At 54.5% G+C, this 25,792-nt stretch overlaps 2 protein-coding genes across 3 annotated transcripts; one reads left to right on the top strand and one right to left on the bottom strand.

Moving 5' to 3' along the window:
• The first annotated feature begins 2,070 nt into the window (after positions 1 to 2,070).
• Positions 2,071 to 22,181, top strand: Slc6a9 (solute carrier family 6 member 9). The gene is given in 14 exon segments (XM_032899463.1): positions 2,071 to 2,106; positions 2,108 to 2,158; positions 8,472 to 8,628; positions 9,259 to 9,390; positions 9,749 to 10,019; positions 16,223 to 16,355; positions 16,484 to 16,618; positions 16,709 to 16,812; positions 17,188 to 17,425; positions 17,534 to 17,668; positions 17,747 to 17,846; positions 17,944 to 18,044; positions 20,631 to 20,801; positions 20,893 to 22,181. Coding segments are annotated over 14 exon segments (1,959 nt in total). The 3' UTR covers positions 21,088 to 22,181.
• On the bottom strand, positions 21,625 to 25,396 carry Ccdc24 (coiled-coil domain containing 24). 2 transcript variants are annotated; one of them, XM_032899454.1, is made up of 8 exons: positions 25,262 to 25,396; positions 24,834 to 25,027; positions 24,624 to 24,743; positions 23,909 to 23,983; positions 23,397 to 23,451; positions 22,995 to 23,064; positions 22,798 to 22,876; positions 21,625 to 22,720 (listed from the first exon to the last, which is right to left on the bottom strand). In XM_032899454.1, the coding sequence occupies exons 1-8, from the start codon at positions 25,385 to 25,387 to the stop codon at positions 22,516 to 22,518; spliced, it is 924 nt and encodes a 307-aa protein (XP_032755345.1). In that variant the 5' UTR covers positions 25,388 to 25,396; the 3' UTR covers positions 21,625 to 22,515. The 2 variants fall into 2 exon arrangements, with proteins under 2 accessions (XP_032755345.1, XP_032755337.1); XM_032899446.1 differs by having other exon boundaries at positions 23,909 to 24,034; positions 24,624 to 24,740; positions 24,870 to 25,396.
• Positions 25,397 to 25,792: the final 396 nt, after the last annotated feature.

Below are 25,792 nucleotides of genomic sequence, written 5' to 3'. Positions count from 1 at the left end.
AGCCATCCAGCCAGGGCTGCCTGTTCTGGGCAGCCAGCCCAGCCCAGCGCAGGGCAGCCAGAGCCCACCCTGGGTGGAAGTGGGCATTTGGGCATCATGGGTGACTGGGCCTTCCTGGAGCCAATGGCCCAGCCAGGGCCTTGGCCTTCAATCTGTGCCTGCAGGAAGTCAGGGAGTGTCTAGGGGCCTTAGTCCATGACACAGACCAGCGAGCAGCTGTGTCAGTGGGGTCTGAAGTCACTTAGGAGACTGACTTATGCAAGGCCCCCAGAAAGTGGGCGCAGACTGTGCTGAGCACGTGGGGCTCCTGAGAGGCCAGTGCTGTAGGTATGGAATGTCCAGGCAGAGCCTGGCTCATAGGAAGCACCTAGTGGGCGTCGCCTGTCTATTCGCATCAACACAAGCTGGCTCCAGTTATCCTATTTTAGAGAAGCAGAAACTGAAAGTAGACAGTTGAGCAAGCTGCCTCGGGTCCTATGTGCTGAGAGACTGGACATCTGGGGTTCGAACCTAGGTCTGCCTCATGATTGGTTTTGCTTGTTTGGTTTGGTTTGGTTTTTGAGATAGGGTTTCTCAGTCTTCGATGTCCTGGAACCTGTTTTGTAGACAAGGCTGGCCTCGAACTCAGAGATTAACCTGCCCCAGCCTCCCCTCCTGATTGTTGGAATGGAATCACCACCCCATGGCTAGCCTACCTGATTTTAAAGCCTGTGCTTTTTTTTTTTTTTAAAGATTTTATTTCTTTAAATCATGTGTCTGCTGGGGTCGGGAATATGTGCAGGGGTCTGTGGAGGCCAGAAGAGGGTGTTGGCTCCTGGGAGACACCTGATGTGAGTGCTTGGAACCAAAGCTGGGTCCTCTCTAAGAGGAGTATGTACTCTAACCACTGAGCCATCTCTCCAGTCCCTGGCCCTATGCCGTTATGACTTTCTTCCCCCTAAGTAACATTTCCCCATGAGGTCACACTTACAGACTCCCGAGAGAGCTGTACTTGTGCTGGAATTCATCCATGCCCCTGTTTGTTAAGACCCCCACTGTGCCAGGCCTTTGAGGTCTTAGCAAGCTTCAGAGAGTTGTGTACCTCCTTAGTACCAGGATGTTGTACCTACCTTCCCAAGTCTCTGGCTTATGGTGTCTGGGTGCCAGCGAGGAGCTGACCAATGAGTATGGCCTCAGGGGAGAGCGATTACATGGGTTGCATGATGGAGCTCTCTTAGAACTGGCTATGGCACACAGAAGGTGTTTTCTAACACAGAACCTGGCATACAGGTCAGGTGTGGACTAACGTCCACTGCAGTCAGGAGGCACTGCTAGAATTTCCCAGCCTATTCTTCAGATGTCAGGCAGTGCAGCTCAGCGCTCCACTGGTCCCTGTTCCACACCCGCCTCCCTTTGTCTGGACTTGGCAATGGCCACTGTCTAAGTCAGTGCTATTTTCCTTTAGATAATGGCACAGTCACTAGGCCCTCATCACAGTCGTCTGTGAAGACACCCCGTCATCTTTATTGGTTGTTCACCAGAGGGGCAAGCATGGGACCCCATATCTCCTAGTCTACACCACTCACTCACTCTAAACACTCTGTTTGCTGTGGACTGCGCCCTCCGCCTTCCTGTCCCGGCACCATCAGCGGATCCTATAGGGAACAAAGCCCGTCACTCATCTGCAGCCACCAACCCTTCTAGGAACCCACTGGTACCCAGCCTGCAGGCTCAGCTCTAGAGGACAGCTCTTGGAAGGGATAAGCCATCTCACTGCCCTGTCCTATGCTCATTCTGCGTGTGCATGCGTGTGCGTGTGCGTGTGCGTGTGTGTGTGTGTGTGTGTGTTTCTAGTTACTTGCTGGAAACAAGGGAACACCACAGCCCCACGCCTCCTTCTCCAGCTCTGGAGCACCCTCGCTGGGCTGCATCAGGACTGGCCAGAGGGGGAGTGCCAGGGAGGGGGTAGGCTGAACTTGGGGAGGAGATGAGGTGAAAGTAATTGACGCTGCCCAGCCCGGCAGTGGGAGAGGCAGGGGATGTGTCGTCAGTGTCAGTGTCAGTGTCGTTCTGGAGCTGGCAGAGGTGTGAATGAGCGGCTGAGACACTCGTGCTTTGAGTGCTCTTCCCCAGGATGGCTGTGGCTCACGGACCTGTGGCCACCTCTTCCCCAGAACAGGTCAGTCACCTTCCAGAAGGTCAAGGCTCCCTCCCTGGTTCCAGGCAGGCTTGATGGCTAGGTTGGTGGAGGGGCAAGGGAATAAGTGGTCTGTGCCAGGAGGGGCAGGCAGAGCCAGTGAGTGAGACAGACACCAGCCAAAGTGACCCAGAAAGCTGGGACTGCAAAGGAGTGCAGGAAGAGTTAGTTGTGTGGTGGGGGTGAGAGGGAGGCGAATGGGGGTGTTAGGGCTCCCCCAGCCCAAAGACCTGCTGAGAATCTGCCCTGAGTATCAAAGCTACATTGTCCCAGCTCCCGGGGAGACGGGCCGGAGGTGCCCAGGAATTGTACTAATCAATACAGCCTCATTGTCTGTGCCACGGCAGTTACTCCTATGGGGAGAGTGGGGGGACAGGGAGTGTGGTACATGGGCTCAGTGGTGAGAGCTGGGGGGAAGGGGACAGACCGAAGTCTCGGCTGGAAGGAGAGAGACCCTTCGGAGCGTTTGCCAAGGTCCAGGGCAAGTGCCGGCATGGGGTGGGAGCTGTGTATCCTCAGCCCTGGGAGTTGAGACTTGAGCAAAGATGATAGCCACACTACAGCTAACGGCAGCGCAGCAGTGAGGGTGAGGGGGCTGGGAAAGCCATCATTCTCCCCTGGAGGACATCCTGACTTGACCTTCTAAAGGCAAGAGAAGGAATGTCCTCCGAGGCTCTGTGGGCCGGTTTTGGAGAAGCATTATGTAGGCTGTTCTCAGACTTCAGGACTGCCTAGAGCCAAGGACCCAGGGCCACTTCCCAGAGTACCGTCCTGCTGCCAACTGATGAGGCAGAGGCTGCCCACAGCTGCCTCTGTGCAGTCTTCCAGGCTTCTCCAGGAAGGAAGGTGAGGGCATAGCCAGGCCTACCCGGCCTCCTCCATCACTCTCCGCAGGACCTGGAACGGAGCTGTCATGCTCAGGGTGCCGGTCTTCTGTCTGCTGCCTGCAGAATTGGCAGGTCATGCTGTGTCAATCAGGTCTCTGTAATGAGCCAGGACCAGGTATACCCCTGTCTCTCTTAGCTGCCACATGCAGGCCTGGCCTCTGCAGGTGCCTAGAAAGGGGTCCTGGGAGGGGCCTAGCCTTGTTCTGTGCGTTCCTTGAAGTAGAATACACTCAGAACCCTGCAGGATGGGCCACGTTTTATCACTTCTGTCCCCACTGTTGCTCCAGACTCTGGCCGTCTCAGAGCGAGGTTTCCAAGGCCAGAGATGAGGTCTGTGGTTGAGAGTCTCCAACTCACGTGATGTCCGGCAGGTGAAGGGTGGAAGCCTGCTATGCTCATGTACTGCTTGGGAGCCACTGTGTGCCCTGAGCATTTGGGAGAACGAGAGCGGGGGTGCCTCGGGGTGCCTCGGGGTCTTCTGAGGCAGCTCTGACTGTAAGAGCTGCTCAGCCTCCTTTCCCCACTGGGACTCCCGAGCAAGTTGCCTGTGATCTGATTTGGTTCCAAGTCAGTCTGGGATGTGAGGTCTTGCCTGCTCTCCTCCATTGAGTTTGTCTTGGACAGACTTCATCCCATGAGCAAACCCTGGGGCCAGAGAGTCCCAAACAAGAAGCCTGCTGGGTCCCAGAGGAGCCCGCCTTGCAGCGCAGCTCCAGAGTTCTTCCATATCTACGGAGGGCAGGCAGAGGGAATTCACAATTCACAAAAATATCCACCGAATGCTGACCTCGGAGGGTGGGAGTCCCCGACCAGAGCAGAGTGTAGTTTGGGTTCCGGGGCTGGGCTTCTGTGTCCATATGAGGAAGAAACGAGGGGGGCTCCTACCTCATATTGGCAGGAGTTACGTCAGACCTGGGCCTGCTTGCTGTCCCTCCATGATTTCTGGGTTTTCACATGAAACTTGTTGTTGTTGTTGTTTTAAAGCCAGGTGTAGTGACTCACACCTGGAATCTTAACATTCAGGAGGCCAAGGCAGGTTCACCGTGAGTTTGAGGCTAACCTGGGCTACAGAGTGAAAGCTTTGAAAACAAAAAAGCAGTCTATAAAGCTGGTGGGCACTAATGGGAGGTGAGGAGACGTTCAGAAATAGCTGAGGCTGTGAGATAGCTCAGCGCATACAAACACTACACAGGTCTCACGTCCTGAGGTTGATTTCAGGATCCCAAGACAGAAGAGGAGAACCAGTTCCTGAAAAGTTCTCCTCTGACCTCTACAAGTACACTGGGACACACACACACACACACACACACACACACACACACACACACACACACTTAGTATTAGTTAAATATTTAAAAGGTGTTGTTGTAAAGAAATAGCTGGATTGCAGGTAAGGTAGAGCCACAGAACATTGGTAGACCTGAGGGACTGCCTGGGCTAAAAACCTAGCAGGCCCACAGCAGACTGTCCCCTGGTTCTTGAGATAGGTGCACTGAGGTATCTATGGTAGAAGGGGCTTGCCCCAGGCTGCTAGAGAGCAGGTTCTAGACTACCTAGGTCCTAACCTCACACTTCCTCCAAGCCTGGAGCAGAGTGGAAGATCCTGATTCCAAGAGCTCCCCCAGCAAATAAGCCAGGCAGAGGTCTATGCAAAGGACTCACATGAGCAACTGGACTCGGCTCAGCCAGTCTGGTGCAGACAGTGGGGTGTTAACCTAGCGAGGATCACAGTCCTGATGTAAGGATGGATACTTCAGCCTTCATGGCTGGCCCCGAGAGTATGTACACGGAGGAGTGTGTGTACACATGTGTACACATGTCTATGCATGTGTGGATGGACGTGGCAGTCAGGTTTCCCCACTCAGTTGTGGGAGGAAAGCTCTCAGTCCACGCTGCCCAGCCTGGGGGGGCTTAGGTACCTGGTAAGGGACCCTTTCCCGAAGAAACACCTACCATGGTCTTTCAGGCAGTGGTCTTTCGAAGAGCTGCCAGGAGGGGCGGCAGCAAGGCACAGACAGTGTCAGAAGAACTTGTGTGCCAGATCACAAGGGGAATCCGCCTCAGCCGTCTCATTCCCCACGAAAGAATGAGCAGGTGGGAGAGAGGAAGGGCGTCGAGGGGCAGCCAGGGTGACATGTGGTGGGCAGGACAAGACTGGAACTCAGCCCATCCAAGTTCTTAGGCAGCAGCCAGGCAGACAGTCTGGGTCAAACCGTGAACACAAAGGGGTTCGTTCTTTCGTAGGCATTTCAGAGCCAAAGGAATGGTTAATACTGGTGACGAAGCAGGTCAAGAAAAAGGAGGGTCTTAAAATAGGAAAGATGATTCAAGGAGGGCAAGAAATTATACAGCATTGGAAGTATGGAGCTGGGCTAAGCCTGTGGTAAAGTGTTTGCTGAGCAGTCATGAGGTTGGACAGATACACACACACACACACACACACACACACAGTGAGGGGGTGAGAGTGAGTGAGACCTTTCCTGGATTGATTCGCTGGGACACGGAGAACCCTCCAGAGGAGAGTTAGACAAAGAATCAATCTGGAGCACTCAAGAAGCCCCATAGAAAGGCGGGCTTCCTCTGTCGACTGAGAACTTAGACCATGTAGCTACCTAAGACGTACCCAGAATGGAGGCCAGGGGCCAACGATGAGTGAGGCTCCTCACGCGGGTACCACCATGCCATTGGGATGAACAAGAGAAGGGGACCCTGTCTTCAGACAGCCCTAATTTCATCAATAACTTCTTGCCAGTGCCTAGTGACAGGCCCCAGTCTAACTCCTATCCTGGGGCGTCAGCTTCCCTCATTGCGTGCTCGGTTGAATCCGTTAGCACACGGCTCACTGGTGTACAGGCTCAGTGGTATTTGTCGTGCCAGTTAAACCCTGGCTTTTGAAGACTGGAGGAGCCTATGGCATATGGCCGGGGATTTGACATGTTCCCCCCAATCATCCTCTGTCCCCCTCTGACAGGGAAGAAGTAGGATTTAGGGGTTCAAATATGGTCCTGCTGTACTTTGTTGGAGAGGCTAGGAGTCTGCTCCTTGTGGTCCTAGATCAGAAAAGAGGCTTTGAACTTAGCTTTGGAGAGATGGGTGTCTTTCAGGGGCCTTGCCCTTTCCTTGTTCTTGGACCCTCAGTTGTCCCCTTTACAACGGGAACTACTGTCCTGTGACCCGACCCTTGGACTCTGGAGCTGCTACAGTTCTTCATTGTGCTCCTAAGTAAACAAGCCCGGGACAGAATAAAAGTGTTATTGTAAGGCCGACAGATAGGAGCCCTGTGTGGCTGATATTTGTTTGGGTGCAGATAAATCACCCCTAGCAGGCCCCATACCCTTCAAAACATGGTCCCCTGGCCCTGTGGTATAGATGCACCTGCTCTAAGATCCCTAGAGGTGGTGATGTAGGATTCTATAGGGGTGTGTCACAGAAAGCATACCAAAGCCTCCCAGTGCAGAGTGTGCCTCCGTGCCCCATACCAGCAAGCCTTGACTGGACCTCACCCTGCATTCTCTTTTTGGTCTCATGTACTTTGGGGCTTTGAGGAACGCCATTTTGTGATCATGCTAACACTGTATAGAGGATGGTATGTGCTTTTTGTTTGTTTGTTGATTTGGTTTTTCAAGACAGGGTTTCTGGGTGTGTTGTATAGCATTGGCTCTCCTGAAACTTGCTGTATAGACCAGGCTGGCCTCAGATCCACCTGCTCTGCCTCCCAAGTGCTGGGATTAAAGGCGTGTGTCACCACGCTTGGCGATGTGTGCTCTTGGTCCATTAATGTCTTCAAGCACTGTTTTGTTTCCAACCAAGTTGCCACTGCCTAGCACATAGTAAGGGATTTGTAAGTCTTGATATTTGGTGAGTGAATGAATGAATGAGTGAGTGAGTTAATGAATGCAGATGCCTTTAGCTTGCCAGTTTGCTCTGGATGCTCTGGGAATGAGTCCTCCTCCCTAATTCCTGGTGCTGTGCCCTGTAGCCCCCTTTGAGGCTTGAAGGGCAACATTTTCCTAGCTGAACTGGATACAGGGGACAGTCCTCCCCACCAACAGTGCTCATTTACCAGGCATGGGTGCTACCCAGGTCAGCATTCCTTACAGGCCTTTTCAAAAGGCACCAAGCCCCAGCGAAGCCATTCAGCTTTGTCCGCCAATATTAGGGTCTGAGAGTGTGTCAGAGTGACAGGCCACCTTTCTGATCATTGGCAAGTGGCTGCTGAACTTTGAGATGTCACTTTCACATGACAGCGTCATGCCAGTCTCTTGGCCACGCCGCTCCAACCCTGATCCAAATGTCTTTTGGAGGAACTCCTGTTTTGTTTTTTTTTGTTTTTTGTTTTTTGTTTTTTGTTTTTCTCCTCTCAGGGTCGTGGTTCATCTCTGGGAAGCTGTTGGTGCACAAGTACTTTGTGTGTATTTCTTGACTGGTGACTCCCGGGGTCCTTACGCCTCCTAACGATACTCTTAGGCCCCTCGAGTCTGGCTTACAGTGGTTGATTCCTACTCATAACGGGAGAGGGCTGGGCGAGGAGTGGGACACACACTAAGGGAGTTTCAGAGGTAGTTCTACATCTGAAGAAGAGACTCTTCATGGAGTTCTCAGTGGGTCCTGGATAACTTAACCCAGTACTTCTCACACACAGGCAGAGTAACCCACCAGGGATTCATCTGTAGGCCACCCTGTCATTCAGTCCCACCCTTTCCTGGAACCACCTCTGTTTCCTCTGGCAGAGCCTGTCCTCAAAGTCTGGCATGGTGCCCACAACTCCGGTCTCCTATCCTATCTCATAGCACAGCATCCCCTGCTGTGGCTCAAGTCAGTTCCCTCTGATCGCCAGTATCCTGCCCAGATCTGGCCTAGCCCAGCTGCATAACCCCCTCTTCCACGCAGGCCTGCTTACCATGTACCCCCAGGAAGAAGCCTTCACTAGGGATCAGTCTAGCCACTGACTGCCCATGGGCAGCGTGCTTAGCCTGGCGATGTGGTAGGCGGCGGGTGGGGGGTAGCTGTCCAGACACAGGCCCCTTTGTGCCCAGCTTGACTTGGCTGCTTGGTATGAGGCTCAGCTGCTCCTGGGTCCTTAGCCTGAGAGGAATGGCAAGGGTTTAGAGGGGTTAGGGGGCCCTTGCTCAGGCTCCCTCCTCAGTGTCCCCTTCCTGCTGTTACTAGTTCCTCAGGTGGGCTGGTATACCTGGCATAGAGTGCCGAGAGCTGGGCACCATTTGGCAGCTGTACCTCTCCTCTCTTCTGCCAGGCCAGCCCTCAACTCCCGCCAGCAGAGAGGAAGCCCCAGGGAATGTGGCGGGGTGACGTGGAGGTTCAAAGAAAAGCCACTGGGGGAGACTCAGAGGGTCAGACGTGGGGCAAAAGTGCCTTTACTGATGGTAGCTTCTTTCCTGTCCCCACAGAATGGTGCTGTGCCCAGCGAGGCCACCAAGAAGGACCAGAACCTCACACGGGGCAACTGGGGCAACCAGATCGAGTTTGTACTGACGAGCGTGGGCTATGCCGTGGGCCTGGGCAATGTGTGGCGTTTCCCATACCTCTGCTATCGCAACGGGGGAGGTACCCAGTGGGCACAGGGCAGGGACCACCCAGTGGGGTAAAGCCCACCCACCAGGGCTCGGGCCACCATCTCCCCAGAACAGACACCAGGAAGAAGCTGGCCTCTGGCCCCCCCGGTGTTCATCCCATCCCTTAGGCATATTCTGCCTAAGGTGCAGACCACCCTCAGATCTTGGCAGCCTTTTCTCTGGTCCTGATCGGCTAGCCTGCTCTTTGAAAGCTAGAAGTAGAGCAAACCACTTGAATTTCCTGGGTTTTCTGTCTTAGCACCCCAACTTCAGCCGCCTCCCCTCAGATAGTACAGAGATAATTGAGGATCCCAGTGATGTGCGTGTGTATGTGCGTGCGTGCATGCGTGCGTGCGTGAAATCAGTTGGTCAAAGCATCAAATCCTACCCCAACATGGCAGTTCTGGGGCAGGATTTTTCTGCAGAGCAGACTTCCTGGGAGCCTCTGTTCAGTTCAAAGACAGGGCAGAGTGTGTGTCAGCCCCTGACTGCTTCTCAGTGCTGGCATGCTCCTGTCCCAGCACTAGTGAAGCACAAAGGTTTTACCATGGGTTTGGAGAAGGGGACCCAGGGAAGGATACCTCAGGCCCACCCTGAGCCTGACCTCTCTCCTCCATGCCAGGTGCCTTCATGTTCCCCTACTTCATCATGCTGATCTTCTGCGGGATTCCTCTCTTCTTCATGGAGCTCTCCTTCGGTCAGTTTGCAAGCCAGGGCTGCCTGGGGGTCTGGAGGATCAGCCCCATGTTCAAAGGTGAGGTTCTGGTGGGGGCATGTGCGCACCGGTGCGCGTGCACGCACACAGAGGCTGGTTCATCCATCTGTACAAACATGAGCATCCCCTGTGGAGATTCCGGGCTGACCCCAAGCTCAACATCAATGGCTGGGGCCATGGACACATGCTGGCTGGAGCACATTCGTATTTACTCGGCCCCCATCTTTGCCTCCTGCCGTGCATATACACAAGACTCCTTTCCTCCCCTAACTTGTCAAGGCCTGGACCTTCCCATCTGTAGGTCTCCATCCCATGGGCCTTTAGGGACTGTTAACCTTTAGCTAGGTCAGCGGGGCTGTGTCCTCCCTCAGTGGTGCTTACTGCACTTTTCCCGCAGGTGTGGGCTATGGTATGATGGTGGTGTCCACGTACATCGGTATCTACTACAACGTGGTCATCTGCATCGCCTTCTACTACTTCTTCTCGTCCATGACGCACGTGCTGCCCTGGGCTTACTGCAATAACCCCTGGAACACACCCGACTGTGCCGGTGTGCTGGATGCTTCCAATCTCACCAATGGCTCCCGGCCCACTGCCCTGTCTGGCAACCTGTCTCACCTGTTCAACTACACCTTGCAAAGGACCAGCCCCAGTGAGGAGTACTGGAGGTAAGGGCACCGGGGGTGGGGGGTCGGGGGCAGCCCTTAGACCTCCTATCCCCACCCGGCAGTCACGTCTTCATCATCTGCATGTAGTGTGTCTGCTACCCAGGGGCTAGAGGTGGGTTGAAAGGGCCGACATATAGAGGGCTGTGGAAGACTTGAAGGTGAGCTGGGAGTCCTTATAGAGTAGCAGTAGAGGAGGACTCTGGAAATCTTAAGTCTCCAGAGGCCAGCCAGGCCGAAGGGGGATAACATGTTATGGAGAGCCTCTTGAGGGAGGGTCCCAGAGGACCAGAGGCCATTCCCAAAGCGATAGGGAGCTTACTCCATTGAGACTCACATGGATGGACGGACCGTGTGGGCTTTGAGGTGGCCTTGAAGGGGCACTGTGTTCACAGAGAACTAACGCAAGTTAAGCTTCCTCTCCGTACTGTAGAACAAAAGGATCCATGGACATTCGCTAAGCCAGGGATGCCAGGACAGCCGGACCCATTCTGTTCGGAGGTGACAAAGAGACTAGTGTCTCTGGGCCCTCCGAAGGGAGGCAGCTACTGGAGGTGTCTGTCTGGATCACCTTATCCCAAATGGCAGAGGGAAGGAAGGCACGGTGGAATAGTCTTCCTACATCTTACTGGAGAGTCCCGGGGAAAGTACCTCTGGATGTGAGAGGCAGGGCTCATCTATTCATTCCGCAGGCCTCTGTGGCATCTGCTGTAATCTGTGTGCCCATGGCAGGTATAAAATGGTCCTGAGCCTCTGCCCCAAGAAAGTGTAGTCTGTGGGGAAACAGTTGAGTATATTAGGAGTGGGTGCCCTGGCACTGAGGTGGTGGTGACTTCTGAGAGATGGAGACACGGGGAGCTGATGACAGCTGCCCAGACATGGGAGAGGAGGGTCAGGAGGAATTAGGAGGAATTCACGAGTAGGTAGGCAGAAGCCACAAGGAGGCAATTTGAGGCTGGGATTGCGAACAGATGGGACGCTGAGAAAAGAGACAAGAAGGGCATTAGTCACATGGCACCAGCTTCTACGGCAGCCTAAAGGCTTGGTGCTCTCTCTGCTATGTGATGGGAGGCCAAAGGGGAGGTGCACATGGCCCTGGGCACACTGTAGTTGTAGCAGGTCCTCTTAAGTCCAGTCCTGAAAGTGCAAATCCCACTCAGTTGTGGGATGGGCCACTCCCTGAGAGGAGATAGGGAAGAGAGAGAGACAGAACTCACACCCAGTCAGATGAACACAGTGGGTGTGCTGCACACTGGGCAGCTTGACCAGGACTGAAAGGCAGAAGATGGACATCCCTGGACCTCCCCAAAGCACAAATCCTGCATTCCAGTCTTAGCCCGGGCAGATGCTACAGTGTTGCCTACCTCTGGGGCAAAGCTCCGGAGACTTTAGCCAGTGAAATCAGTGGGGAATAGCTCTCAGAGAATCTGCCTAGGGAGGCAGGCATACTGAGGGGACAGCTGGGCCCTGCTTTGCACCTGGGGCTGGCTGGGCCAGGCCTACCTAACTAGCTTAGTTCCTACCCCCAGTGGCTCCCTGCTGCCACCTCCTGGGGAGCCTGGAAAGACATTCTTCCACCACCCCCCCCACACAACTCCCTACACACACACACACACACACACACACACACACACACACACACACACACACACACACACACACCTGGAAAGACATTCTTCCTCCCTCCACCCCCGACAACCCCCACACACACACACACACACACACACACACACACACACACACACACACACACACACACACACACACACACACACACTCTGGTGATTGAACATTGTCCCATGCCCACGTCCATGCATGCTAGGCAAATGCCTTACCCCGCCATGCACGCTAGGCAAATGCCTTATCCCGCAGCTCTATCCTGAGCCTTCTTTTTTACATTTTCATTTTGAACTTGTGATCCTCCTGCCCAAGCTCTAGAGTAGCTAGGATTGTAGGCCTGCATCAACAGGTCTGGCTGAGAAATGGTCCTTAAGAGAGCAGTACGGTCGGAAGGGGCCAGTGGGCAGAAGATTTGGCTAGCCCGTCTGCAGCCCGCCCTGTGTTGGATTCCCTAGCACCAGAGGAGAATAGAGCTGCCCAGGCATCACTGATTAGAGGAGGAAGGGCGCACTGCTCACCCACCTACTAGATAATTCTCATTAAGACTTGTTAGCTCTGTTTTCAGATTTATAGACGGACATCTGAGGTTAAGAAACCAAATAGTTGTGGAGGTGGCTGGGCTGCGTGCACCAGGCCCGCCCTGGCTCTGCCTTCTTGTCCCGTCCTAGGCCAGCGGTGCTCTGCCAGTGTTCTTAGTCCGAGGTGTTCCTTTGAAAAGTGGTTCGCAGTTTATGAATGAAGACAGCAGGCTACAAGAAAGAGGACGGCTGGGGTGTGGCTCCTTGGTAGAGCTTGCCTAGTGCTTGAGGTCCCAGGTTTGATCTCCAGCACCTGAACAAAAATAAATAGACAGACAGACAGACAGTCTTTAAAGCGAGAGCATCTAGAAGGTCAGGTTTCCAGCCATTCCCCCTGCTCACCCTGCTTGCCCTCTCCCCAGACTTGCTTTACACTCTCCTGTGCTCGACTGAGTCTAAGCTCATGACCGGCCTCCACAGTCTCTGTGGCAGCCAGCAGCACCCGACACAGTGGACTCTGATCCCAGCCCCACCCTCACCTACCCTGGTATCTCATGCCAACTTCATAGTCACGCTGACACCCCAAGTCCTGAGTCTGCCACGGGCCCACTGTATGTTTATGGGAGACACCAAGTCTCCCTGAAAGTCTCGGGTGTTCGCCCCTCAGATTTGGATGGCTACACTCCTTCCCTCATTGCTGCCGAGGTGAAATGTGCTAACATGGCATAAAAAACAGATCAGCAGCAGCAAGGGCTCAAGGGGCCGGATCTGTGGAGAACCAGATGAGGGGGTCTCTCTCCCCAAGCCAGTTACTGTCCACTCAAGGGAACAACCGCTACATATTTCCAGATGTCAGGAGTTAAGGAGTTAAGGGTTTTGTTTGGTTGGTTTTGGTTTTGACATAAGGACTTATAGAGCCCTGGCTGCTTCCTTCGAACTCCTTATGTAGAACCAGGCTAGCTTTGAACTCACAGAGATTCTCTTGCCTCTCTGCCTCCTAAATGCTGAGATTAAAGCCCCCCCCCCCTTTTTTTGGAGAATTTCTTTTTTGAGACTCGTATCTGGAGAAGCATCAAGCAGGAAAAGAGGTGACTGTGGTGGCATGCCTGGAATCTCAGCTAGTGGGAGGCTGAGGCAGGAGGGTCATAAATTTAAAAGCCAACCTGTGCTAGCTAGTGGACCTAGTCTCGGTAAAGGAAAAGGAGGATGGGGGTGGGGGAGGCAGAATGATTCTTGAGAGGGCATGCATCGAGAGCCAGCTTATAAATAAGTCACGTTCCAAGCGCTCTGAGGTTAATTGTTTGATCTCAAAAGCACATGGTCCCAAGGAAAACAAGAACTAAATGTGGTGCAACCTAAAATAAAAGCCAGAATTCATTCCTCGGTTCCCAGGCTAACCATCTAAGCTCTGCGGTCCCAGTACAGTAATGCTGTGCTTGTGCAATAAAAATAACATCAAATACTGCCATTTTAGCGCGTGTTCTTAGGCAGAGTTTGTTTTTTAAATCCTTTAAGTGAAAAGGGTTTTCTTGACTTGAATGTTGGCACTTGGGAAAGGTGATTCAGTAGAAGCAGAGGGAACCTGTGGTTATTCTGAAGGTCTCACCTCCCCAGCACTGGTGTCTAACATAGGAACACCCAGGCAGGCCTGGCCTACATTGCCAGGAGCCCTAGTCCACTGCCTTCAGCTATGAATGGCCTTGCCCAGTAGTATTGTTTTCCGCGTGTGCTCTGAAGAGGGAAAGGGCGGGAAAGCAAAGTCAATGTGACCCTATGGCTCCTGGACTTCACCCCTCTGCCTGCTGATTCCTGTGTCACTGAGCAAGGAGAGGGTCACGTCAGCCTCAGATATTGACAGTTGGGAGAATTGGGCAGAAGGGGGAGGAGCCAGACAGCACCCTCTACAGGCCATGCTGTTAAGGGTGGGCTGGGAGGAAGATAGGAAGCCAAAAGGAGGCAGGTTAAGTACACTTGGGTGGTCAGGCAGGCAGGTCAGGCAAACACCAAGTTCCAGCTCTAACGTCGTTCCCTGAAGATCCACAGTTATTAAACACACCTGCATGAGGTTTGAGAGCTGATGTGGGCATACCGAAGGCTGCTGAGCAGGGGAGGGGGGGCAGAGGGCGGGAGGAGCCTCCAAATGGGACCTTTACATAGGAAAGAAAGGAGCCTGTTTTACATAGTTATTCCCCGAGTCCCGGGCTGGAGTTGTGATCCTATTTGCAGATGAAGAAACTGAGGCCGGAGAGTATCTTCCTTGCCTCCTTCTCACTCTTATCCTCGAGCGTTTATGGGGCCCCCTCCTTTCCGCCTCCCAACCCATTTGCCACAGTGTCCACTCACTCAAGATCAAATACTGACTCTGTCCGTGGCAGGCACTGGGGAAGTACAGCCAGGAACAAAGCGAGCAGAAACTCCTGAGATCAGGACCGCAGACAAAAGCCATAAAAAGGGCGGCGGTTGCAGCTCAGTTGGTAGAGTGCCCTCCTCACATGCATGAAGCCCTTGGGTCGATCCTCAGTACCTCATACAATCTGGCAAGCTGGTACATACCTGTAACCCCAGCATTCAAGCAGAGGAAGTGGTGGGATCCTAAGTTCAAAGTCATCCTCAACTACAGTTCAAGACCAGCCTGGGTGACATGACACGAGCCCTTGCCTCACATAAAGCAATCAGACCACCAATAGCAAAACATGAAACGAGAGATGGATGTGTCTGCTGTCAAGGAACTCGGGGAAGGGGGAGGCACGCTGGGCTGGGGTGAAAGCTGCATTTTATGCTATCGTCACGAAATGGCCTTCTGAGTAAAAGACTGGAGGAAGTGGGGGTCACACAGACAAGGCCAGCTGTATCCTATACAGGGATATAGTGTAAAACCTGGCCTGTTGTACACATGTGAAAAAAAATCTCAAGGTGGCCCAAGGCCTTATGTGCACATAGCTCCCTACGGGGAAAAGAAGCTACTCCAGAGATGGTAGCATGTACAAAGGCTCTGGGGCATGCTAACACGTTTGAGAAAAACCATGTCCCGTCAGTTCAGGTAAAACTGAGCAAAGGGGAGGAGCATGAGAGATCGGAGATATGGCAGGTCTGGGGACATTGGATCCTCTAGGGCCTGTAGCCAGTGTAAGGGTTCTGAGAGCCACTGCAAGACTTGGAGCCATAGAGAAGCCTGACTGTCCCAAAGCCAGCCAACAAAAGCCTCCAAGCTATCCCATTGCCCTCAGGAGGAAACTGACAAGTTCTTTAGCTTCGCTTTCACAACCTCTTAGAACGAGGCCCCTTCCTGTCCGCTGCCCTTCTATCCTGGCTATCTTCTCTTCCTGCTCGAGCTAACCAGCATGCCCAGGCTGGCCGTGCTAGCTCCTGGCCCCCTGCCCCGACGCTCTGCCCACTATCCCTTCACCCACATGCTCACCCACTAATCCCAGCCTCATCCCTCCAGGGAAGTCTTTCATCCTGGCTCTCCCTTCTGTGTCTCGTCCGCTCTTCGGTGTCCCTCTCACCCACAGCAGATCAACTTGCTTTCTTCCACAAGGGCAGGAAGAAGCCTTCTGTCCAGTGCCATTCTAGGGTCTGGCACGCTAAGTATGTGATTAATAAGCACAGCCCACCTGGCTGAGGGCGCCAGGTGGAGCCACGCCCACGTGGGGAGGAGTTAGAATGGCATCATCAACTTTGGTGCCTACATAGTTCGCTGGCAGAGCTGGAGCAGACTGTCAGGGTGAACCTCTCTCTAAAGGCTCCCTGGAGGGTGTGCTTTTGATATGACGAGACGAGCGGGCATGCCTACCGTGGACTGCACGCGAAAGGACCTAAGCTAGGCTCCACCAGAGACTGGAGTCTTCCTGCTGCAGGAGAGACGACTAGCTCAAACTTGACTTAATCTCTCAGAGTCCTTGAGGGTCCCAGGACAGCCTGCAGGGCAGAAGGCCAGAGTCCTCAAAGCAGCTTCCATTCTCCCGCAAGCAAGCTTCTGGGATCTTGCAGCATGGGTCACAGATTTTGAGAGTTGGTTGCTGGGCATCAGAGGCTGGTCCTCAGTGACAGTCACTTCCCCATCCCCAGGCTGTACGTGCTGAAGCTGTCGGATGACATTGGAAACTTTGGAGAAGTGCGGCTTCCTCTCCTAGGCTGCCTCGGCGTCTCCTGGGTGGTTGTCTTCCTCTGCCTCATTCGAGGAGTCAAGTCTTCAGGGAAAGCAAGTACCCTTCCCAGGCCGGGTTTGTTCCCACCCTGCCTCTCCTCCCTGGGTTGCTGGGGTTAGGGAGGTAGTTCTGGGGGTTGGAAAGGGCTCTAGGGGAATCCATGGAGCCTGTCTTGTCCCAGGTGGTGTACTTCACGGCCACATTTCCCTATGTGGTGCTGACCATTCTGTTTGTTCGTGGAGTGACCCTGGAAGGAGCCTTCACGGGTATCATGTACTACCTGACCCCAAAGTGGGACAAGATCCTGGAGGCCAAGGTGGGATGTGGGGGGTTGACCCCCTAAAGGGACCGGGGCAGGTGCATCCAGCATCTGCCTGCAGCGGCTCACTGACCATCCTCTCTGCAGGTGTGGGGGGATGCAGCCTCTCAGATCTTCTATTCCCTGGGCTGTGCATGGGGTGGCCTCATCACCATGGCATCCTACAACAAATTCCACAACAACTGCTACCGGTGAGCAGGCGCCCCCTGCTGGCCTGGAGGCTTCCCCCTTTCCCATCCTCTCCACAGCCTGACCCTCTGTCCACATGGCCACTGGGCTCCAGTGCAGCTGGCTGCCTCCTAGTGACCTCCTGTGCACTCATGACCTTGAAGTCTTGAGAATCTTGTATCTCAAGTGTGAGGAGAGCAAAGCACCGGCCAGAGTGGGGGATGGGTGGATGAGGGGTTCAGGAACCCTGGACTCACTTTAAAAGACCCAGAACAGGTAGAAAGGGAGTTAGGGGCACCTTTCTTTCTAGAAAATCTGATCGCCGTGCCTTCTCTTGGCCTCAATTGAGGAAAGGGAAGCAAGCCACGTCTCCTAAACTCCTGTTTCCTCTCCCTCAGGGACAGCGTCATCATCAGCATCACCAATTGTGCTACCAGCGTCTATGCTGGCTTCGTCATCTTCTCTATCCTAGGCTTCATGGCCAATCACCTGGGTGTGGATGTGTCTCGGGTGGCAGACCACGGGCCCGGGCTAGCTTTCGTGGCTTACCCCGAGGCTCTCACACTGCTTCCCATCTCCCCGCTCTGGTCCTTGCTGTTTTTCTTCATGCTCATCCTGCTGGGACTCGGTACTCAGGTATGGTGTGCGTGTGCGTTGGGGTTGGGGAGGGCTGTATGGCTGGCAGCTTGGGCAGGAGGAACTGGGACAGAGCGCAGGCCTGTATTCTGATTGCTGTGGCTGTAGTTCTGCCTCCTGGAGACCCTAGTCACTGCCATTGTGGATGAGGTGGGGAATGAGTGGATTCTGCAGAAGAAGACCTACGTGACCTTGGGTGTGGCTGTGGCTGGCTTCTTGCTGGGTATCCCTCTTACCAGCCAGGTAAGAATGGAGCCGTGGGGAGGGGGTAGGGCTGCACTGGTCTATGGCACCCTGGCTCACCCGTCCTCTGGCCCACAGGCGGGCATCTACTGGCTGCTGCTGATGGACAACTACGCAGCCAGCTTCTCCTTGGTTGTCATCTCCTGCATCATGTGCGTGTCCATCATGTATATCTATGGTGAGTGCTACCTCCCATGCCCTTCCGTGTCCCTGGCTTGGACTGGCCCACTCTGTTCTCCTGAGCTGCCGATGCTACCCCGTCCCCGTCTCTCCAGGGCACCGGAATTACTTCCAGGACATTCAGATGATGCTGGGGTTCCCACCGCCTCTCTTCTTCCAGATCTGTTGGCGTTTCGTCTCCCCCACTATCATCTTTGTAAGTTCCTCGGGGGCCCTCCCTCCCAGGTAGCTCTGGCTTTGGGCATCTGAGAGGCCCGGTTAGTCAGATGTGTGCACGCTCAGAGGGGCCGGGGCCTGGCCTTGGGTCTGGAAGGGGAGATTGAGTCCTTTGTTTGCCTGAAGCAATGACGCATGCTCAGAACTGCAGCGTCAGGGACACAGCCTCGCTCCCTGGCATTACTGCCCGGCTGCCGCCTCCCAGGGGCCTCGGGAGTCATTGATATCAGTATCAATGTCTACCTTACTCTTCTTACCTAGGCCCCCCTTGGAGGCTGTCCCTAAGCAGGGAGACACATGGGAACGTGGCAGTGTTCCTCGTAACCCCAAGGACCTGTGGGTGCAGGGCTAGGAGTCAGTTCGGCTCTGTGATAGGGGCCACTTCCTAAGCCCCCAAAGGCTGGGAGGTTGGATGGCTTTGAAGGGAGCACCCCCATTTCTTTGAACGCCAAGCATCAGGGGACCAATCAGAACACTGCACTCCTGTAAGGCAGGGAGCTGGTCCTTCCACCACCATTCATGTGTTTGTTAACTTAAGCAACACTTCTCTGGATTATCACCATTCTCCCCCCTCTAAGGCACAGGGATGCTAAGTAAGCCCACCATAGCACACTCAATAAGGGGCAAGAACCCTGCTGCAGGCCAGTGTGCCACTGGAAACCATGCTATGGGGGAACGGCCTGTGGGCTAAAACAGGCTCATTTTGCTGCTTCTGTTTGAAATGAGGGTGGGGGTGGTTAATAGCATAATAGTCACTCTATGAGAAGAGGGTCAGAGGGTCCTCTCAGTCACTGTATGAGAAGAGGGTCAGAGGGTTCACTCAGTGGCAAGGCAGTGCCCAGAGCTACCTGTGTCTTGCTCAGTTCCTCAGAATTGTGGAACACTCTATACCAGACTTCCACACTGGCTCATGTTTCTGAAAAATGGTCCCCGGAGGCCCGAAGCCTCTGCCACATGGGGTGTGGGATGTTCCTGGGCCTGGCACAGACAACAGTTCTGGCCACAGGCCCAGCATTGAAACAGGAGGAGCGGAAGTCTCCTTTCAAGGCTGAGAGGCCAGAGAGGGCTGGAACCACTGCCCAGCACCGTGCCTTCTGGGGGTGTGGCATTGGCCCAGAACCAGGACTCTCTCCTGAGGGTTGGGAGGCTGCACTCTAGTACCTGGGGTTAGCTATCAAGGGCCTTGGCCTGGGTCCTGTGGATTCTCTAGGCAGAGAGATTGAATGAAGCAGGCAGTGACGGGAAAGCTGGTCTTGGAGGTACCTTAAGGTAAGGAATTCAGGCTGTGTAGACATACTTCTCTTTGGGGCTTCATGGGCCTATGAAAGCTCTTCTTGACAAACCCCATTCTTCCATAACTCCAGTGAAGGAATTCATCCTCACATACATCCAGCTTTGTTCAGCCAGGTATGGTGGCACTCATATTTAATCACAGCACTGAGGAGGCAGAGGCAAGCCAATATCTGAATTTGAGGCCAGCCTGGTCTACATAGAGACTTTTAGATTAGCTGGAGTGACATAAGTGAGACCCTGTCTCAAAAAAAAAAAGGCAAAAAACACACACAAAATCCACTAGGTCAGTAAACATGTGCACGACGTGTATGGGGCCCTAGAGGGATGCCCTATGTTCAGTGTGGGGAAAGTCAGAGGAACTTAAGCTCCAGGATGCCCCTAAAGGCCAAGAGGCATGTTGAGTCCTTCCACAGGCCCTCTGGGTGTGGCTTCTGAGCCACCTGGCCAAGTATCCTGTTTTAGATCCTTAGCTTGCCTCATCCACCTCTTTCCAAAGAGTCTAGTACTGGACACTCAGCATTTGTAGCCTCTGGGCACTCTCCAGGCTGACTGCCACTTGTTACCACAGCCACAGTGAGGCAGGACCTTACCTGGCTTGCTCCTCAGTCCCCTTCCCTATCCGAGCATCTCCTGGTACAAATCAGCTCAAACAGATCTAAAGCACCTTAGACTCCGAGTTAATGCAATATTCTCAGGCACTCCGGCCATGCAAAAATAGGACAGAGGGGGCTCTGAGGAAAACAGATGCAAGCTGCCATGGAGGCCATTTAGGAGGCAGGAAATCCAGACAGGCTTCCTGAGAGAGGTGGCAGTGGCCCAGGGCTTGACAGGAATACTGAGGGTGGTTTGCAGAATGAACAGAGAAGGCAAGACGGTTCTGGGTGTGGTGAAAACCCAAGGCAGGGAGATGTGGCTGGCAAGATAACAGGTTGGTCATCAGGCAGAGCTGAAGCCTAAGACTAGGAAATGGTCCTTATCTCTCGAGGCAGTACAGGGCTGAGAGAGACCGGCTGCTTTCCAAAGGTGACTGCAGCCTGCTTGTCCTCTGCCAGTTCAGGACTGGCAAAAGCATACCTCTTTCTGTTTATGGTGCCTCCATGCCCAGCCCTTCCCTGGGGTCCTACTTCTTTTACACAGGTGTGGACAGTTGTCTGTGCCCGAGCAAACACCTTTTGTTGGCCTGGGAGTCTGGAGAGGAGGGGTTGCTGCGAGGAGGGCAAGCCTGCGGTCCAGGAGGGGCTCTGCTCAACCTCATCCTCTCTACCCTCTGTAGTTCATTCTCATCTTCACGGTGATCCAGTACCGGCCAATCACCTACAACCACTACCAGTACCCAGGCTGGGCTGTGGCCATCGGCTTCCTCATGGCTTTGTCGTCTGTCATCTGCATCCCATTGTACGCATTGTTCCAGCTCTGCCGCACAGATGGGGACACACTTCTTCAGGTGAGGAGTAAAGATGGGCTGGACGGGGACACTTAGAGCGAGCATAAAGGTTCTCTCCTGACACACTTTTCACTGCGCCCCCTGCCTGCAGCGTTTGAAAAATGCCACAAAGCCAAGCAGAGACTGGGGCCCTGCCCTCCTGGAGCACCGGACTGGGCGCTATGCCCCCACTACAACCCCCTCTCCTGAAGATGGGTTTGAGGTTCAGCCACTGCACCCAGACAAGGCCCAGATCCCCATTGTGGGCAGTAACGGCTCCAGCCGCCTCCAGGACTCCCGGATATGAGCACAGTTGTTGCAAGGGGAGAAGCCCCACCCAACCCTTGCTCCTACCACAGAGACTGAGGAGGTGGTGGACCGGTGTGACTGCCTGCCCCATCATGCCCTGGCCAGGGTGCCTGCTGTCACCTTGGCCACCACTGCTCATGTCCCCAGTGTTTACACATCCTTTGGATGCCAAGACAGCAGCTGGGGGTGGAAAAGTGATGGGGGTGGGGGGGAAGGTGCGTGGGGGTGGGGCATGGGGCGGCAGTGTCCAAAGCACTTTGGAGGAGGTCTCAGGCCATGTCCCCAGAGGCCTTCCAGGCTTCATTATCCCTCATGCTCTGCCCTGAGCTGTTTCACTACGGGATAAGAGGTTTTGTTTCCACACCCCACCTGTTCCCCTCCAGCCTCATGACCAGTGTTCCTGACCCCACAACAGACCCTAGCCTCTTGCCCAGGCAAATCTGTATCTTCCTACTCCGGACAAGGTGAGGGCCCCGGGGGCTGTACAGTGTTATTGTTGGACTGCACCACTTAGCCCTGTTTATTTGTGTAATTATTTTTTTAAAAAATTGTATTACCTGTGGTTGCCACCCCCCTGCCCCAGCCTTGGGTCCAGTCTGTCTTCCAGGCCTGCCTGCACCTCACTTGGCTGCTCCAGGGTCCCTTGTCCTTTGTTCCAATCCTGGTTGTCAGGCCCAGCCAGCAAAGGCCATGACCCAGCAGCCTGCCCAAAGCACTTGTTTATGGAGGGAAAGAAGGGGACTTATCTGTAGAAAGCTTGAGCCCAGAGCCCTGGGGAAGGGGACCCTGCACAGCATTCCCTTGCCCACCCTCCACCAGGTTGAAGGCCCAGTCTTCCCAGACGTGCTAACCCCATTCAATGTGCCAAATGGCCCCAGCCCACGTGCCTGTCCCCCCTCTGCAGTCAGAGCACCTTCTCCCAAGACCTGCAGTCCGTGTGTCCGTCCTCTGTGCCCTCTGCAGTGACAGCCCTGGCCAAGCCCCTTCTAATCCTCTGTAGCAATAACGGTGTGCCGCCCGCCGCTGCCCAGCGTGCAGCACTCGGGTTTTAAAGTCCGTAGGTTTTAATGAAATTTCTATTCCTGTCTCTGAGCTGCTGATGTGCTTTGTCTGGGTCCCTAGGGGACAAAAGTTGAGCTGGGATGGGACCTCTGTCCTCCAAGCCTCTGTGGAGGCTTGTGTGGAGGAGAAGGGGCCAAAGGCTTTGATAGTTAGAACAGGTGTCCTGACACTCCGTTCTAGAAAGCAGTGACCCGACAAGGGGTGGGGCCGGGACCAGATCAACACACAGCTTGGGGGAGTGGGGGGATGGCGGGGCCATGTGAGCTCATCCGAGAATGGAGCAGAAACGGAGCTGTGGCAGCTGGAAGCAACAACAGATGGGCGAGTCTCAGCAGAAGCAGAAGCCTGTTTTGTGAGCAGCCCTTCAGGTCGGTGCCTGGGATGCTGCACTGGAAACTGATGTGGAAGCTGTCTCTTTGCAATAGCTGTACCGAAGTTGCCGGCCCCAGCGGCGGGTGCTTGCCTGACCTTGAGGGTGGGGGCAGCGCTCCGAAGGAGGTGTAGGCATGTAGCCATGGAGACAAGGAAGGGGTCTAGGGCCGGGAATGGATGGCCTCAAAGACTTCTGCCTGCACAGGATGGGTAGACGTGAGGTGACCGTGATCTGAGCTTCGGTCTATACTGCCCACCCTGTGGTTTGGTGTACCTGTGCTTGGCAGCTGTATAGGAAGGCCCCAGAGAGATCTGTAGCTCCTGTTCCATTGCCTTCTTCTGATCCTTTATCTCTGTGGAAGGGCACAGGTGAGATAGCACCGGTCTCCTCTGGAGTATATACAGTAGTATGTACAGTATGAGGTAAAGGGAGGGGACTGGGCACCCTGGGGGCTCGCCTGGGGTCCTTACCTCCCAGGGTGGGCATTAGGGCTTCCTTGGAGGGCTGGTGAGCCTGCATCTGCTCCATTTCCAGACAGTGCTGTGGAGAGAGCTGTTTCAGTGGCCCTGCCTAAAGTTAGAGACCAAGAGGCCTAGTTATGGGGCTCAGGACCATGGAGCCCCTTGGCCTAACTATCACGAGAGCATAGCCTGTGGAAAGCCAGGCTTAGCAAGATGGCAACTAGGCATTCACTCAGACTTTAGTGAAAGGATGCGGGAGACCTGGGGCTGTCAAGTCTAAAACTGCCAGCCATGGCCTGGTAGGAGAAATGGGCACAGGACCCACAACCTTGAGATGCACATATATACAGACACGCAAACACAGACCCTGCTAAACAAAGAACCTGGGGGGAGGCTATGGGCTGTGCTCACCTGCAGGTGAGTGATCTCTTTCTGCAACATGTGACACTCCTCCTCCAGGAGGCTTCTAGACAGGAGCATGAACAGCCAGAGCTAGTGAGGCAGGACCTACCCAGCTGAACCCACTAATGGCCCCGCCCTCTAGAACCACCAGAGCAGAGGTAGCGCCTCCATCCTCAGGCTACATTGTCCTCTGGGTGCTGCCTGGTCTTAGACTTCTAGCCCCACCATTCCCAGTCGCTCCAGTGCTTACACCCCTACAGCACTAACCTCTTCTGTATCCTGACCCCATTAGCCCCATATCATAGCCTGCTTATAACCCTCGCTTGGCTCCCCTTTGACAGGCTGAAATCCTAGGACCCTGACCCCCACCTCCCATCCCTGTAATTGGCTACTTGCTGGTATTGTAACTGCCCACCACACACAAACACAAAAATCTACATTTAAGGCAGTCCCAGCCCCTTAAGATCCACTCCTGTCTTCTTGCGCTCAAATCTATACACTCAGGTGCCTCTAGGTCTCACCTCAGGTGTCTGACAACCTGGTCAATGTTAGACACATTCAGTTGGTCCTTGATGACGGTGAGGTCCCTGGGGCAGCTGCTGACGGGTGAGGTTAGCGTCACCCTCTCTGTACTGCTCATTCCAGTCCTTCAGGGAACAAATGCCACTTCTAGAGACTTTAGTCTTTCTCACACAGGCCAACAGAACAGTGCAGACAATAATAGTTCCAGAGCCCAGGCTTGCACCTGGTAGTCTGCCACCTTCACTGTGTGACCTCAGGGAAATTGTCCTTTTGAGCGTTCACTGTCTCACCTGAAAAGCTGGGGACAGTGCTCAGCTTATAGGATTGTGGGGGGGGGATTTGAATAAGAAACTGACACAGTCTACTTATGAACACGAGGACATTCTTTTCTCTCTCTGTCCCCAACTGAGACTATCATTCGTCACTTCCTCTCAGCTCTTCATGTACCTCCAGCCCATGCCCTCAGTCTCGTCTGCTAGGTCTGAAAAGAACTGTTCACTGGACATGGCCTCCTGTCCTGTCATGTTCCCCCACCCCTTGCCTGCAAAAACGCTCCCTTTTATCAGCTTGGAAAACTAATCCTTGTCACCAAGCTGGGTGGGTGTCCCCTAAGGACTTTAGCCCTCATGTGCTGAGCCCTATCCCAAGTGGCTCTAACAGCGTCCAGCCCCAGTTGGGTAGAATCTTCTTCAGGGACAGAGCTCCCCTCTTTACCTGGGCTCACCAGCTCTCATCGGGAATGGATCCTGTTGTGTTGACTCAGACCTGGGCTCCTCTAGGGCAAAGCGAAGGACCCTGGGACTATACTGGGCCCACATCTGGGTCTGGTCCCTGAAAGCGTGTGCATGAAGGGACTTGAGGACCTCCTTTCAGGAAACCGCCAGGAAAGGTCGCCCTGGCTCTTTATCAGGGGCAGCCCATCTGGTGTCCGGGCGAAGAGGCCATGGCTGAGAATCCCACCTGCCCTCACTGATAGCCTTAAGACGGAGGCCTTGGAGCAACTGTCGGAGTTCTTGGCGCATGAGGTCCCTCAGGAGGGGGGGTGGTGCCAGTAGGGAGGGAGAGTCAGAGACTTGAGAAGACTGGATGTCTTGGAGCAGCGCCTTTAGCATCGCCACCTGTAAGGAGAGCTGGGGTACCTTGCCACGGGGCAGAGGGGATGGGTCTGTGTGTCTTGGCTGGGGGTTGTCAAGGGATGGGAGGAGCTAAACAGAAGAGAGCGAGGGCAGTGAGAACAAGGTGTTAGGGGGTCACCAAATAGAGCTAGGGACCTGACCTGGTGGTGGTGGGAAATCACTCAAGTTGCAGGGCAGGCCTGGAATGTGACCCGCCCCCACCCACCGGACTCCCACCTCCTCTCGCAACTCCAGGCTCAGGTCCACTGCTGCCTCTCCCAGAATCCTCTTCACTTCAGGCCGCTCCGGGAGTGGAACATGCTCCTCCACCAGCTCCCACAATGCTGGGGAGTCCCCGGGCATGGCCTGCGTGGTGGGTCGTGGTCCCCTGATCAGACCTACAGGCCGGACCGCCCGCAGGTCAGAGTGCTAGATTTCCTGGGAGACGCCTGGTTGCTCTGGACCAGAGCCACGCCCACCAAGCCCCGCCGCTGACATCGATACCCCACCCCTTTCTGCCTATGTCCCCACACAGGAATTGCGCTGTCCTTTGGTGGCCTACTATGGGCAATCCCTTCAGGGTGCGGGATCCCTGGCCTCTTCTTGGGGAAGCCTGGCTGTGGGAATCGGGCCCTAGCCCCTCCCCTCCTAAGAGTCGGTCACCTGGGAAACCATCGCGCCCTGGGATCAGCCCTCGAAAGAGGCCCTGCCCTGCCCTGCCCTCAGTGTTCTGAGCACCTTGTGCTTATCCCAGGACACCTTTCTGCC

The sequence above is a fragment of the Rattus rattus genome, chromosome 1, assembly GCF_011064425.1.
Source record: "Rattus rattus isolate New Zealand chromosome 1, Rrattus_CSIRO_v1, whole genome shotgun sequence".
Taxonomy (NCBI): domain Eukaryota; kingdom Metazoa; phylum Chordata; class Mammalia; order Rodentia; family Muridae; genus Rattus; species Rattus rattus.
The sequence above is the reverse complement of the archived record's forward strand: the minus strand, read 5'-3'. Positions and strand labels throughout refer to the sequence as shown.